Below are 12,601 nucleotides of genomic sequence, written 5' to 3' on the forward strand. Positions count from 1 at the left end.
GCTGCCCAGGGGGTTGTGGAGTCCCCTTCTCTGGAGACATTCCAAACCTCCCTGGATGCAGCCCTGTGGGATGTGCTCCAGGGGATCCTGCTTTGCTGGGGAAGTTGGACTAGATGATCTCTAGAGGTCCCTTCCAGCCCTGGCAGTTGTGTGAGGCAGCAGTTGGTTTATGCACTCATCAAACACTGGCAGGAGAAACTGCCTGCTGTTGTCTCCTGTCCCTTCAGAAGCCTGGCAGGCTGTTACAGTTAGCTGACACTGGGTCAAGTGACCTGCAAACTAAACAGTCAAGCCTGCCCATGTTGTCATGGTTTATTAACCAAAGATCAAGAGAAATTAGATTAAGTATGTTTAATTATGGGCTAAACTCTGAAAGGAAGCAGGTGCACCTCAAGTGCACATTGCAAGTCTTTCTATTGAATTTTCTGTGTTCTTGTAGTTCAGGGCTGTTTTTTGAAGCATGCAGTGCATTGCAGGGCCTTGGGAGCTGCCTGTGCCTTTATGCATCTGGAATTGCCTGGGGCCTACAAGAAGTTTTTGCCTCCTTAGCTCCTGCAGAACTGATTTTGCTCCTTGAAGACAGGTCTGCAACTGGAAGAGATACCTGCTGCTGTGCAGCCAGGAGGGGAGCACAATCTCCCCTGGGAGCTTTACTGAGAGAGAGCAGAGGGCTGTAGAACAGCCAACACATGGCACAGGCTGTGATCAGCTGGGCATAGAGGCTAGAGATGGGCTATTATGGTATGGCAAAGATTGCAGGGTATTTCATCTTTGGCTGTTCTAGTTCATGTGTCTTTCTTTTCTCTCCAGGGAGCCAGTGTATGGATACACTCCTCTGATGGAAGCAGCTGCTTCTGGCCATGAGATAATTGTTCAGTACCTTCTCAATCATGTAAGTGTCTGGACAGTTCTCTGTAAAGCTGAAAATCTGTGGTTCTAGCCTTCAGAGGAAGAACCACAAGCTTGACACTAGACTTTTTACAGTGTTATATTTGATCCTTGATGACAGTCACCTCTGAAGTCCTGGACTTCCAGGACTGTGCTGAAAGTGCTTTCTAAAGGCCAGTGTTTTGATTGTCCTCTGGCCTTGCATGAGTAGGAGTGAGGTCTGACTGTCCAGATTTAACTGAATAATGACTGAATTAGAAAACACACAATGCAGGAACCTCTGTGTTGTGTTCACAGGCTTGTGTGCTTGGGCTGGAGGCATCTTCTACCTCCAGAAGTTCATGAGTGTGTTATGGCTCTTGATGTTGAACAATCTGGTTTTAATATCCCTTGTAGTTGATCCAGCTTCCAGAAGGAGGCAGCAATGCCGAACATTTTTCAGCTAACACAGACTAGTTCCCTGTGACAAAGCACAGGAGCCATGTGCCTGGGCTGCCTGGCATTCTGGGACTGGGGACACTAAGGGTAATTAGAAAGGCAAAAAGGTGGAGCTTGTCTACAAAAGATGAACCTGTACTTCTCATAGGCTTGAAGGAACAAAGAAAATCCTTTGGCTCCCTTGAATTTTGGTGTCTTGTGTCCTCTGTTGTGTCCATGTTAGATGTTTTGTTCCCCAGGGAGTGAAGGCAGATGTCAGAGATAACACTGGAGCCACAGCAAGGACCTTGGCCATGAAATATGGACACACAAAGATTGTGGGGCTGATAGATCTGCATGCAGCCCCAGTGCCCAAGGTCTTCTGCAGGGGTCCAGGTAACATGTTTTAATTTGTTCATTTTAAAGTAGAACCTGGAGAAAGGTGTTTTATGTCTTGTAAGGGTGATACTATGTGTCTGGGGTAGTACCAGCTGGTCTGGCCTGGAAATTCAGGCATTTCTGAGGATAGGAAAGGTTTGGATTCAACCCTTGTTTGTTTGCTGGTGCTTTTCTGACCTGGTTAAACTGTTCCACCCTCCTTCTTGTAACAGTTTATTTTCCACCCTATTTGTAGGATCAGTAGCAACTAAAGTGGGTAAATCAGCTACTGTGCTGCTAACAGTCTTTGTTTGAAATACAGGGAAATATGAAGAGCTGAGTTCCTCAGATGAATCATGTTCTGCTCCCCAGAGACAGAGACCTGTTCGTAGGACCAAAGGTCCCAGCATCCACGATGGGCCCCAGGCCTTGGCTAAGATAACTGCAGTTGGAATTGGGGGGAAGAAGCAGTCTTGCTATGGTGAGAATAGTTAAACCCTCATTGAGAGTCCTTTAAGCTCTCAAATGCTTTTCAGCTCTTTCTGTGCCTTTTTGTTTCCCTTTTTTTATTTGGGATTCATGTGTGGCTTGTGCAGAAACCAAGATGGTGGACACTACAGGGCAATCCAACCTCTGGCTTAGAAAGGAAGCCCCTTGAACTCTCTTGTCAGGGATGGATGTTGATGAGTGCAGCATTTCTGTGGAACAAACATGGCTCTTAGCTGAGTCTCTGTTCCCCTGACTCTTGAGAGCAGTCCAGCTTCCCTCTTTGAGCTGAAAAGTTTGAGAAGCCTTCTCAGGCTGATGACAGGGGAAGTGGTCACGTAGGCCAGGAGATCAGATCAGGAACTCACTGCTCCTAGACCACTCAATTCTGTCTTCCCTGCTTCCTCAAATACTATGAGATGATAAACCCTTTGCAGGAGGCCAAAGTAAATAATCCCAGTTCAGAGATCAACCCCTGGCTGCAGTGGAATGGGTTTTGGTTTTTGTGTGTCAAGCAGAAGTGATTCTCGGGCTGATTGCTCCTTGTCTGGAATAGCCAGGAACATGTTCCAAGTTCAGTTCATTCTCTTAACACAGATACATGGCATCCTACAGGCAGTGGCTGTGCTGAAATGGTACTGTCAGCCCCTGAAATGATATTGGGATGCTGATGGTGTTCTAGGGCAGGACCCTTGCTCTCTTTAGCAGATGTCTTTGATAACCTTTGATATCAAAGATCCCTTTAATTTGGATATGAAGAAGAGATGAGATGCTGAAAGCTGCTCTTTAAGGTGCATCTCTGCCATGAGGCTGTTGCCTCTGACTTTTTGCAGTGCAGCCATCTAAAGCAAGTACAGCTGATGTGTCTAGGGAAGGCTGTAGGCATATGCATTTACAAGGGCTTGTGGTGAGAGGAAAAGGGGAATGAGTTAGAAATGGAAAAGGGGAGATTTAGGTGAGACATGAGGAGGAAATTCTTTGGTGTGAGGGTGGTGAGAGCCTGGCCCAGGTTGCCCAGGGCAGCTGTGGCTGCCCCATCCCTGGCAGTGTTGAAGGGCAGGTTGGATGGGGCTTGGAGCAACCTGGGCTGGTGGGAGGTGTCCCTGCCCATGCAGGGGTTTGGAACCAGATGACTTTTAAGGTCCCTTCCAACCCAGACCTTCTATGATCCCTGCTTTGTGTGCTTTTTAGAACAGAATCTACCAGTTCAGGCTTCTCTTCTGATTATTTTCAAATTCCTGAGTGGTTGCTTTTCCTGCTGGAGCCTCCATAGTAACTTGCATCCTTATCTGGATTGCTTCTCCCTTCCTGTTGCCCACAGAGCAGGTCCCTCCTCAGGGCTATGTGACCTTCAAGGACGATGGCAGCTGTGAAGCAGGTGACATCCGGAACCGGGACGTCACCTCTCCCATTAATGAGCAGGATGTGGAGAGCAGCAGCAGCAGGGGTAAGCTGGGACTCCAAACAGTCTGGTCTGCACTGCACACCTGGATGTGAGATCAACCCCTTGGTTGGCATGTTCCTTTTCCACTAATGTTGAGGATTGGAGTGCCTTTCATGAGGAAAGGCTGTGAGAGCTGGGCTGGTTAAGGCTCCAGAAGAGAGAGCTCTGTGGGAATCTTATGAGACTGTACAAATCTGAAGGGAGGGTACAGAGATGATGGAGCAAGGCTGTTCTCAGTGGTGTCCAGTGGTAGGACAAGAAGCTCTGTGCTTCTTTCCTTCACACCTCCAGCACAGTTTGCTGGTAACTGTGTAGCAAAACCAGCACTGCATGTAAGGAAGCTGGACCTCCAACTCTTCTTTTCCATATTCCTTTCCAGAGGATAATGTTTCCTTCACCAACAACTTCACGACTGTCAGGAGCAGCAGCAGCAGCAGTGAGTGTCTGACTAGGGCCCTGGGGGTCAGCAGTGAAGGGTCCTTGGAAAGCAATGAGGTGGGTTTCTCAATTTTCCCTGTCTTCAGCCTGGCAGGTGCTGTCAGCCTCAGTCTGCCAGGACCTCTCTCCATGGGAGGCTGCAGTACCAGGCTGCCTGGGTGTGCCAGTATCACAGGGACAGGAAAACCAGTTTCCCTATTGGAAGATAATGGATTGTTTGATCTCTGACTAGTAGCCATCTCTTAGAGCCACGTTCATTCTAGATTGTTGATGGCTAGTCAGTAATGTTTAAGCTCTCTCCAGCTTCTGGGCTCTTTGCAGCCTTCTGTCTAGAAGGTGGACAAGAAAGGCTGTGACTTGGTAGAGCTGAGTCAGGCCTGGGGCCTGGTGAGGCAGCAGGCAAGAGTCAGAAGCACAGCAGGGCTGTGGTGACATTTCTGAAGCAAAAAGGGGGAAGAGTTTGGAGGATACTCAGTAGTTCAAGTCACAGCTTGCATGGCTCAAGTTCTGGGGCTGATGTGCAGAAGGGTGACAGCTGAACACGAGCAGAAGTCCTTTATCTTGAGGAGCTTCTTACAGGTGGAACCTCGGGGTGTTGTATTGATTCATGGAGGGTTCAGCATTCTGGTTTGCTCATCCATTTGGAACTAGATGGTCTCTAAGGTCCCTTCCAACCCAAACCATTCTGGGATTTTTCCTAAAGCTGTGATTGCAAGAGCCTGAAAACCATCCTGTGGTACCAAGCTGCCACCTTGGGAGTGCCCTGACTCATCCCTCCCTGCTGAGAGCTTCGTTAGGCTTAGGACTTGCAGTCTGCACTTGTTAGCTGTGCTCATCCTGGCATCTTGGCATGTTCCTCATGGACTTTTGTGGGGTTTTTTTCTTTGTCAGGATTCTGACCATACAAACAGCCCCCCTAGTCGGAAGCAGGCCAAGAGCTTCAAGCTGAAGCCCCGCCACGGCAGCATTGAGGGCCAGTGGACCCACTGCCCAGCAAAAGCTGGGGGCTCCAATCAGCCCCTCATCCTTCCTGAGCCCCCTGCCTATACAGGGCCCCAGGTAACTATGCACAGAAAGTTGTCTCTGAAGTAACACAGACCATGTCACCATCTCAAGCTTGGGAAGCTTTTCCAAGTTGGCCTACACTGCTTTCTTGGCCTGCTTGGGTAGAAGGGAAGTCCCCAAAACACCTTTTGTTCCAGACCCCTGCCCAAACTTGAATGTTTGTGAAACAGCCAGTTCTTGTTCAAAGAACTGTCTGCTTAAGTGTTGCCATTGCTTGGAGGAGTATTCTACACCCTCAGGCCTGTGGATGTGCTACCAAACGTGGCTGTACAGGGTGGGGTCTGGGGTAGATGTTAGCGTGTCCTTGCATTTGTTACAAGAGGCAGTGGCTGCAGCAGACAGGCTAGTCCTGGTGTGTGGCCACAAGAAGTAACAGTTGCTGCTAGAACCAGGAAGGTGTCACAGCAGATGTGAACATGGCAATGTTTTTGTTCCTGAGGGTATAAATAAGTTTGTTTTGGGTGGGCTGCAGGACCTGGCAACATTCCTGGAGCAGATTGGGTGCCTGAAGTATCTACAAGTGTTTGAGGAGCAAGATGTTGACCTCCGGATCTTCCTGACCCTCACTGAGAGTGATCTGAAGGAAATAGGCATCACGTGAGTGTCTGTACTGTAGCTCTCATCTTTTCCCTTCCAAACTATGGTCACAACCTGGTCAGGAAAGTTGACCTAGTGAGTGTTTCAGTTGTGGTGCCTCCCACACAGCTTTGCTGTCCCCTAGTTCACAGCCGCAACACGCTCCTGGTTTTGAAGTTGCCTTGGAGGAGCCAGGAGAAGTTCTTGGAGGCCCTCCTGGTCATATCCCGTGTTCCTAGGAACAGGTGGTGCTGTGCTTGGTCCCCCCTGACAGTTTGCTCTTCTCCCCCAGCCTCTTTGGCCCCAAGAGGAAGATGACCTCTGCCATCGCCCGGTGGCACAGCAATGCACGCCCACCCAGCGACGCCCTGGAACTGGCCTATGCCGACCGCCTGGAGGCTGAGATGCAGGAGCTGGCCATCCAGCTGCACAAGGTAAGGCTGCTCTGAGCTCTCAATGCCTGGTCACACTGCCATCAGTGATGGCAGCATGTTTTTGTTGCACCTCTAATAGCCTGGGGTGGAGGAGAAGACTTAACTTTCAGTGGTGGCATTTGGTGTCATATAGATCAGGTGAAACAGCGTGGCTTATCTGCTCGTTGTCATCTGTGCTTGTGAAGCCTTGGTGTCTGTTTCCCACCCACCTGAGAGCATCTGAGGAGCTGTTGGAGTGAGTTCACAGGAGGCCATGAAGGTGACCAGAGGCTGGAGCAGCCAGGCTGAGAGAGTTGGGGTGTTCAGCCTGGAGAAGAGAAGGCTCCAGGGAGACCTTAGAGCACCTTCCAGTGCCTGAAAGGGGCTCCAGGAAAGCTGGGGAGGGACTTGGGACAAGGGCAGGGAGGGAGAGGACAAGAGGGATGGATGAAAACTGGCAGTGGGGAGATTGAGGTTGGACATGAGGAGGAAATTCTTTGGTGTGAGGGTGGTGAGAGCCTGGCCCAGGTTGCCCAGGGAAGCTGTGGCTGCCCCATCCCTGGCAGTGTTGAAGGGCAGGTTGGATGGGGCTTGGAGCAACCTGGGCTGGTGGGAGGTGTCCCTGCCCATGCAGGGGGTTGGAACTGGATGATCTTTAAGGTCCCTTCCAACACAGACCATTCTGTGATTCTTTGAAAAGGGTAAACAGGAGGAATTGGATATCTGCTCTTTTTCACTTGTGTCATTTTCATGGTCAAGTTGTGCAGCCATTGGTGAACAGCCAATGAGTTAATTTGAGAAACTGGACCTACTGAGTGTGTCTCCAAATGGAGAGGAAGGAGGAATTGTAACTGTGGGGCTTGTCTTGGTGTACAAGCTTTATCCTTCCCCATTGAGCTGGATGGACTTCTGCAGGAGCTTGAGCTGTCTAGGCCATTAAAGTAGGAGGGGCTCCAGGGATGTCAGAGCAGGCACAGCACTCCCACCCTAATGCCCTGTCCTGCTCTGCTCTAGAGGTGTGAGGAGGTGGAGGTGATGAAGGGCCAGGTGCGCCAGGAGCAGAAGCTGCGTGCAGTGGCCGAGAGCTGTTTGATGGAGAGGGATGAGACCTGGAATGCTATCCAGTGCCAGCTCAGAGAGGCACAGGCCATCACCAAGGATGCTGGAGTCCTGCTGGATCAGATCAAGTAAGTTGTTGCCAGGACATGGCACTGAGGCTACTGGAAAATGGGATTTGGGCCTTACAGAAATCAGAGGTCATACTGGCAGTCCCCCAGGTGATGCTTAGGGTGAGGTAGGAGAGCTCACCAGGCATCAAGAACCCATTTTGGATCCTTTCTGACTTTCTCTAGTGGAAATCCACGGCCACGTGAGTAGCTGTGAAGCCTTAATCAGATGCATGAGCTAAAAATCTCTTGACGTCAAAGATGCTGAGTGCTCCTCTTTCAACTTGAAGTCTCTTAGGCCCTTTGGGACCAAAAGACTAAGTTTTGTGCTTACAGGTGTCAGTACCCAGGGTATAATTTGCCGATGAGGTGAATGCAGGAAAGAGTTTCTAACTTCCAGACCACCCCAAAGGGCTTGCAATGCCTTGCCCTGGCTAGAAAGCTTTTCTTGCAACTCTGACACCCAACAGACAAGCCATTCATTCCCACCCCCCTGCCTTTGAGTTCTCTCTTCCCCACCTTCTAATACATCTTTTGATGCCCTTGGTGGTGCTTTTCTCCCTGCCCTGGTTGGACTCCTGTCATGGGCCCTGTTCTTTCCACTGATAAAACAGACAAACCCTCGAAGGTGGCATGAATCCTACTGCTGTTGTTCCTGGCCCAACAGGGAGTGAGGCCTGCTCATTACCAGGCCAGGGAAAACTGGGTTTGGCTTCCAGAAGGAGAACAGGACAGTCCCCCAGTTGCAGGGTGCAGGAGAATTGTCTTTGCTCCCTGACTGAGGAGCTGAGGCTGCTTGCAGGGCCCTGCCAAGCTGTGGGGACACCCTGTTGGAGCTGAAGGTGTGATGATGTGAGCCAGAGAACCTTGTGTGCCTCTTTCACCTGGTACCTGTGCTGAAATAACTTCCTTTGCCCTTTAGAAGCCTCAGATCAGGCTCAATACTCATATAAACCAGGCGCAGCCCCTGGCTTGGGCTTCCTGCTGCTCACCCAGCCCCCTCCTTCTTCTCCCCCCGCAGCTCCTCTGTGGCCAGGGGCAGATTGCTGTGGAGATGGGGCACAGTGGAGAAAGCCCTGAGCTTTGCTGGGGCACGGCTTCCTCTTCCTGGGAAGGAGCAAGGAGCAGTTTGTAACCCAGGGCCTTAGATGTGGTCCCTCGGCACCCCAAGCAGGTACTTGCAGGATGTAGGAGTGCACAGACTGCCATGTTGGCCTGCCATGTGGCCTGGTGCACTTCTGATGGGCTTTTTTGTTTGGCAGGTCCTGTCAAGCAGAGCTGTCCTCCAGGCTGACCCAGGAGCAGGCAGGGGGCAGAGCCCTGGACACGGAGGTGCAGTTGGGATCTGGTGAGGGCAGGCGACCTGCTGAGCGTCCAGGTGAGCTACCCAGACTTCCCAGAGGGGTGGGCAAAGAGCAGGACAGCCTGGAGCAAACCCACAGGCTTGTCTGCCAGTGTTGAAGGGATTTGGAAACAGGTGAGCAACCAAACTTGGACATCTAATGCAAAAATTTTTGCTTGAGGGAAAGCATTTTTAAAGCCCCTGGTGTGTTTGGACTTTGAAGCAGTTTCTCAGCAAGTGGGGAATTTTGGGGCCTGGCAGGTGTTTTGTGGCTGAAAAGGCTGTAGCATAGGCACCCAATTTTGGGGGCTGTGCCCTCCCCTCCCTGTGCTGCAGTGGGTGGGCACCTTGGGGGCACTAGAGCAAGGTCTGATTAGGAGCTGTGGGTGGTTCCCTGAGCCAGTCTGGGGGATTGTGCTGCCTGGGGCAAACTGCTGGATGTGGCTGGGCAGGCTTGGCCCACCAGCTTCTTGGCACCAGATGCTGGCAAATGATCCTGCTGCCTGTGACACTCTTCAGGGGTGGGCTCTTTGCTGCTTGTGTTTTCAAAGTGAGACAAGTAGAGATTCTGTTGAATTCTGTCCCCTGCACTTAATCTCTTTGAGAGTCTTTTCCTAAATGACCTAGCCAATATAAAAAAAACATCTTAAGTGATAAAATTGCCAGAAATCACCTCAGTTTGTCACAGGCAGTTCCAGCTCTCTCCCTGTGTCACTCACTGGAGCCACTTTGGGTGTGGGTGCTTCTCAGCAACACCAAACCCTTGTTTTCCTTCTGTGACAGAGCACCCTGATTAACTGTGGTTCCTCTTCCTTGCAGTGCTGGAAGGGTGGCCACCTTCCTTGAAGGCTCTGAGCTTGCCTGAGCTGTCAGCTGTCCTAGAGGAGTGTGTGGGAGAAATGGGTAAGCTGGGGGAAGACTCTGGCCAGCTGAAGTGACATGTGCTGGAGGGAAGGCATGGCTGGGCAGGGTTTTGATGCTTTGGCAGTGGTAAGTTGGAGGGACTCAACAATCCCCCCCTCATTCAGGGAAATCTCCAGGCTCTGAAGTTGGTGCTGATACTTTCTTGTGCTTAATCACACTGCAAATCTTGGGTTCTGCCTCATGCTCTGCCAGGTCCAGGCTGAGGGGAGAGGATGTGTGTTCCTGCTGCTTCTCTTGTGCTCAGAGCTGCTCATGGAGTGGTTCCCAAGCCTGTGTCCTGGTCTTCTGGTGATGGGAACTTATCCCAGCAACAGGCAGAGTAGAGACATTCCTGTCTTCAGGACACTGGAAGCTGCAAGGGAGAAACAGCATAGGGACAGGAGAACAGTGGCTGAATGCAGCTGGTTTGGGTTGGAAGGGACCTTAAAGATCATCCAGTTCCAACCCCCTGCATGGGCAGGGACACCTCCCACCAGCCCAGGTTGCTCCAAGCCCCATCCAACCTGCCCTTCAACACTGCCAGGGATGGGGCAGCCACAGCTTCCCTGGGCAACCTGGGCCAGGCTCTCACCACCCTCACAAAGAAGAATTTCCAACTCATGTCCAACCTGAATCTCCCCTCTGCCAGTTTCAATCCATCCCCCTTGTCCTCTCCCTCCCTGCCCTTGTCCCAAGTCCCTCCCCAGCTTTCCTGGATCCCCTTCAGGCACTGATCTTTACACCTTGCTGGCCTGTTCCTCACACTGATTATTTTTGTTTTCCCTTTTGCTTTATCTTCAGGAAAAGCTCTGCAGACTGTGACTCAAAACCTCCAGAGGCTCCAAGCCCCAGGGCAGAGCTGGCTAGAGCCCTAACAGAGCAGGAGGGTGAGTGACAAGGAATGACAGCCAGGAGGGCTGTGACCTTGAGGGGGGACAGTGTTCCTCACAGCACTGACAGCCACCTGCTGCTTGTGCTCAGAGCCTGCACACTTGAGGCTCTGCTCTAACTAGTTCTGTGTGTCTTCTGGCTGGTTTTCCCTTTGGGAAGTCCTTGTCCTGCCCCACTGAGAGGGTGACTGTCCTGTTTTCCCTCCTGGTGGCTGCAGGAACATTGACGTCGGGTGACTGTTCCACCCGGAAGCTGAGTGTGCCTGGGAGAGTGAGCACCAGGGCTGTGCTGGCAGCACCACAGCTCTGCTGGGAGTGCCACAGCAGCTGGTGGATGCATGGAAGAAGGTCCCAGCCATCAGAAAATGTGTCTGAGGGAACGAGGGACAGCAGAAGGTGACAACCCAACAGCTTTTTGGGCCTGGCCGTTCCCAGGATCATTGTTCATTCAAAAAGATTAAGTTAAGAGGAGAAGCACTGAGTCCAAAAGGTTTATTTGCCTTAAGCTTCCTGCAGCCCTTGGCATTTAGGCCTGTGTGGTGTTAGAAAGCTGACAGTTGCCCACAGCAACCATCCTTTTCCACATCCTGTCTCCCCAAGGCCTCTAACTCTGGCCTCTCCTATGCCATGTGGATTGCTCAGGAGCTGACCCAGAAGGTGGATCTGAGGCAATAAAGGAAGGCAGGTTTGTTGTGGGTGTAAAGTGAGTCAAGCTTGTCATGTCTGGCTTGTTGAGCTGCAGCAAAACTCATGCAGCCCTCAGGAATGTCTGTCCTACTGCCATCCCAAATCTGTGCTTCAAAGCCTCTCCTTCCAACCAGACCACCCTGCTTTGGTTCAGATTCTTACCCCCCTCAGGAGTTTATGATCATGTTGTTCAGTCCCAAAGAACTCATTTTTGTGGCCAATTCTTTATGGCAGAGGCTCTGTCTGGTTTGTCAGTGTCAAGATCCCAACACTGACTGTGGTTGCCAGGCAGATTCTTGCCTGGAAGGACATGAGAGAGAAGGAAGAGCTCAAGTCAGAGCAAGAGCTGAGGGACAGATCTGTCCCATGTGAGAGGGCGACAAAAGAAACCCCATCCTAGATGTAGCTGCAGTGCAAAGCTTTGCTCCTAAGCCACTTTGGCTTTCCAGGCTTCAGTGTATGGGAATGTGAGGGATTCTTTGTTGGTAGAGTGGGTGTTTTAAAGGGCAGATGAGTGATGTGAGAAGAGGCTGCCTCCCCAGAGGGATGGCTCCATCTCTTGGAGCTGGGTGAGCAGCTACAGGGGCTCTGATGACAGTTCCATGAATGGAAAATTGTTTCCAGTGACTCTTCCTGTGTGTTGCTGAGTCCTGGTGAGGAGGGGAAAAAAAAACAACAGAAACCAAGACCTGAAGTCTGTGAGGGGCCTTGATTGGAAAAGTGTTCTTCTCTTTGCTAGGGAGGGGAAGAAACATCTGACATTTCTTTTGGCCTTTGATCACAGATCCCAAAATGCAAAAGCCCATCCTGGCTCGATCTGAGCTCATCACCCTTTCTGATCAGCTGCCTGGGGCTGTTGAGGCTTGAAAGCTGCAGTTGGTAAGGGTGACATCTGCTGTGACTGTCCCACTGAACAGCTGCCAGGGCACAGCCTGGGGACACCCAGGCAGGTTTGATGTGTCACCCTGCCCTGCTGGCAGCTCATGAGCTTGGCTATAGCTGGGGGTGCTACCTTCTGCTTACATGGACCTCTTGGTCTGGCCATGACACACTGGTTTCCACCTCCAGCAGTGACATGGCCATGTGGCATCTGGGGCTACAAGTGCAGACAGGGGGACAAGGCTGCAGATTTCACCCTGGAGATTGAGTTTGGAGGAGGGGGAGCCAATTATCTGAAGGCAACAACCCTGAAAGCTTCTCAGAGTATTGAGAAGAGTGTTGTGGCCTTGGTCCTTCCTTCCCTCTTGCTGGAGGAATGGTGGGAGTGCCCAGGCAGTTGGCACTGCCCTGTCCCCAGCTTCAGTGTCTGGCTGCACTGGTAGAGAATTGTTAGTGCTGTGTCCCTTGGAATCATAGAATGATAGAACAGTTTGGGTTGGAAGGTACCTTGAAGATCATCAGGTTCCACCTCCCTGCATGGGCAGGGACACCTCCCACCAGCCCAGGCTGCTCCAAGCCCCATCCAACCTGCCTTTCAACACTGCCAGGGATGGGGCAGCCACAGCTTC

The 12,601-nt window shown here is 51.4% G+C and overlaps 1 protein-coding gene across 2 annotated transcripts in view; it reads left to right on the forward strand.

The window, feature by feature from the left end:
• The window catches only part of ANKS3 (ankyrin repeat and sterile alpha motif domain containing 3), a 12,395-nt gene extending 2,004 nt beyond the window's left edge, over positions 1 to 10,391 (forward strand). The window contains exons 4-15 of one of the 2 annotated variants that reach the window (XM_009993315.1): positions 811 to 892; positions 1,566 to 1,701; positions 2,006 to 2,164; positions 3,491 to 3,616; positions 3,993 to 4,108; positions 4,943 to 5,110; positions 5,589 to 5,713; positions 5,985 to 6,126; positions 7,120 to 7,292; positions 8,534 to 8,649; positions 9,433 to 9,516; positions 10,318 to 10,391. In XM_009993315.1, the coding sequence (XP_009991617.1) occupies positions 811 to 892; positions 1,566 to 1,701; positions 2,006 to 2,164; positions 3,491 to 3,616; positions 3,993 to 4,108; positions 4,943 to 5,110; positions 5,589 to 5,713; positions 5,985 to 6,126; positions 7,120 to 7,292; positions 8,534 to 8,649; positions 9,433 to 9,516; positions 10,318 to 10,391 (1,501 nt within the window). The remainder of the gene's footprint in view (positions 1 to 810; positions 893 to 1,565; positions 1,702 to 2,005; positions 2,165 to 3,490; positions 3,617 to 3,992; positions 4,109 to 4,942; positions 5,111 to 5,588; positions 5,714 to 5,984; positions 6,127 to 7,119; positions 7,293 to 8,533; positions 8,650 to 9,432; positions 9,517 to 10,317) is intronic. The other variant, XM_009993316.1, reaches the window with a different exon arrangement.
• Positions 10,392 to 12,601: the final 2,210 nt, after the last annotated feature.

Source organism: Chaetura pelagica, unplaced genomic scaffold (genome assembly GCF_000747805.2).
Source record: "Chaetura pelagica isolate M959 unplaced genomic scaffold, ChaPel_1.0 scaffold1022, whole genome shotgun sequence".
NCBI classification, from domain to species: domain Eukaryota; kingdom Metazoa; phylum Chordata; class Aves; order Apodiformes; family Apodidae; genus Chaetura; species Chaetura pelagica.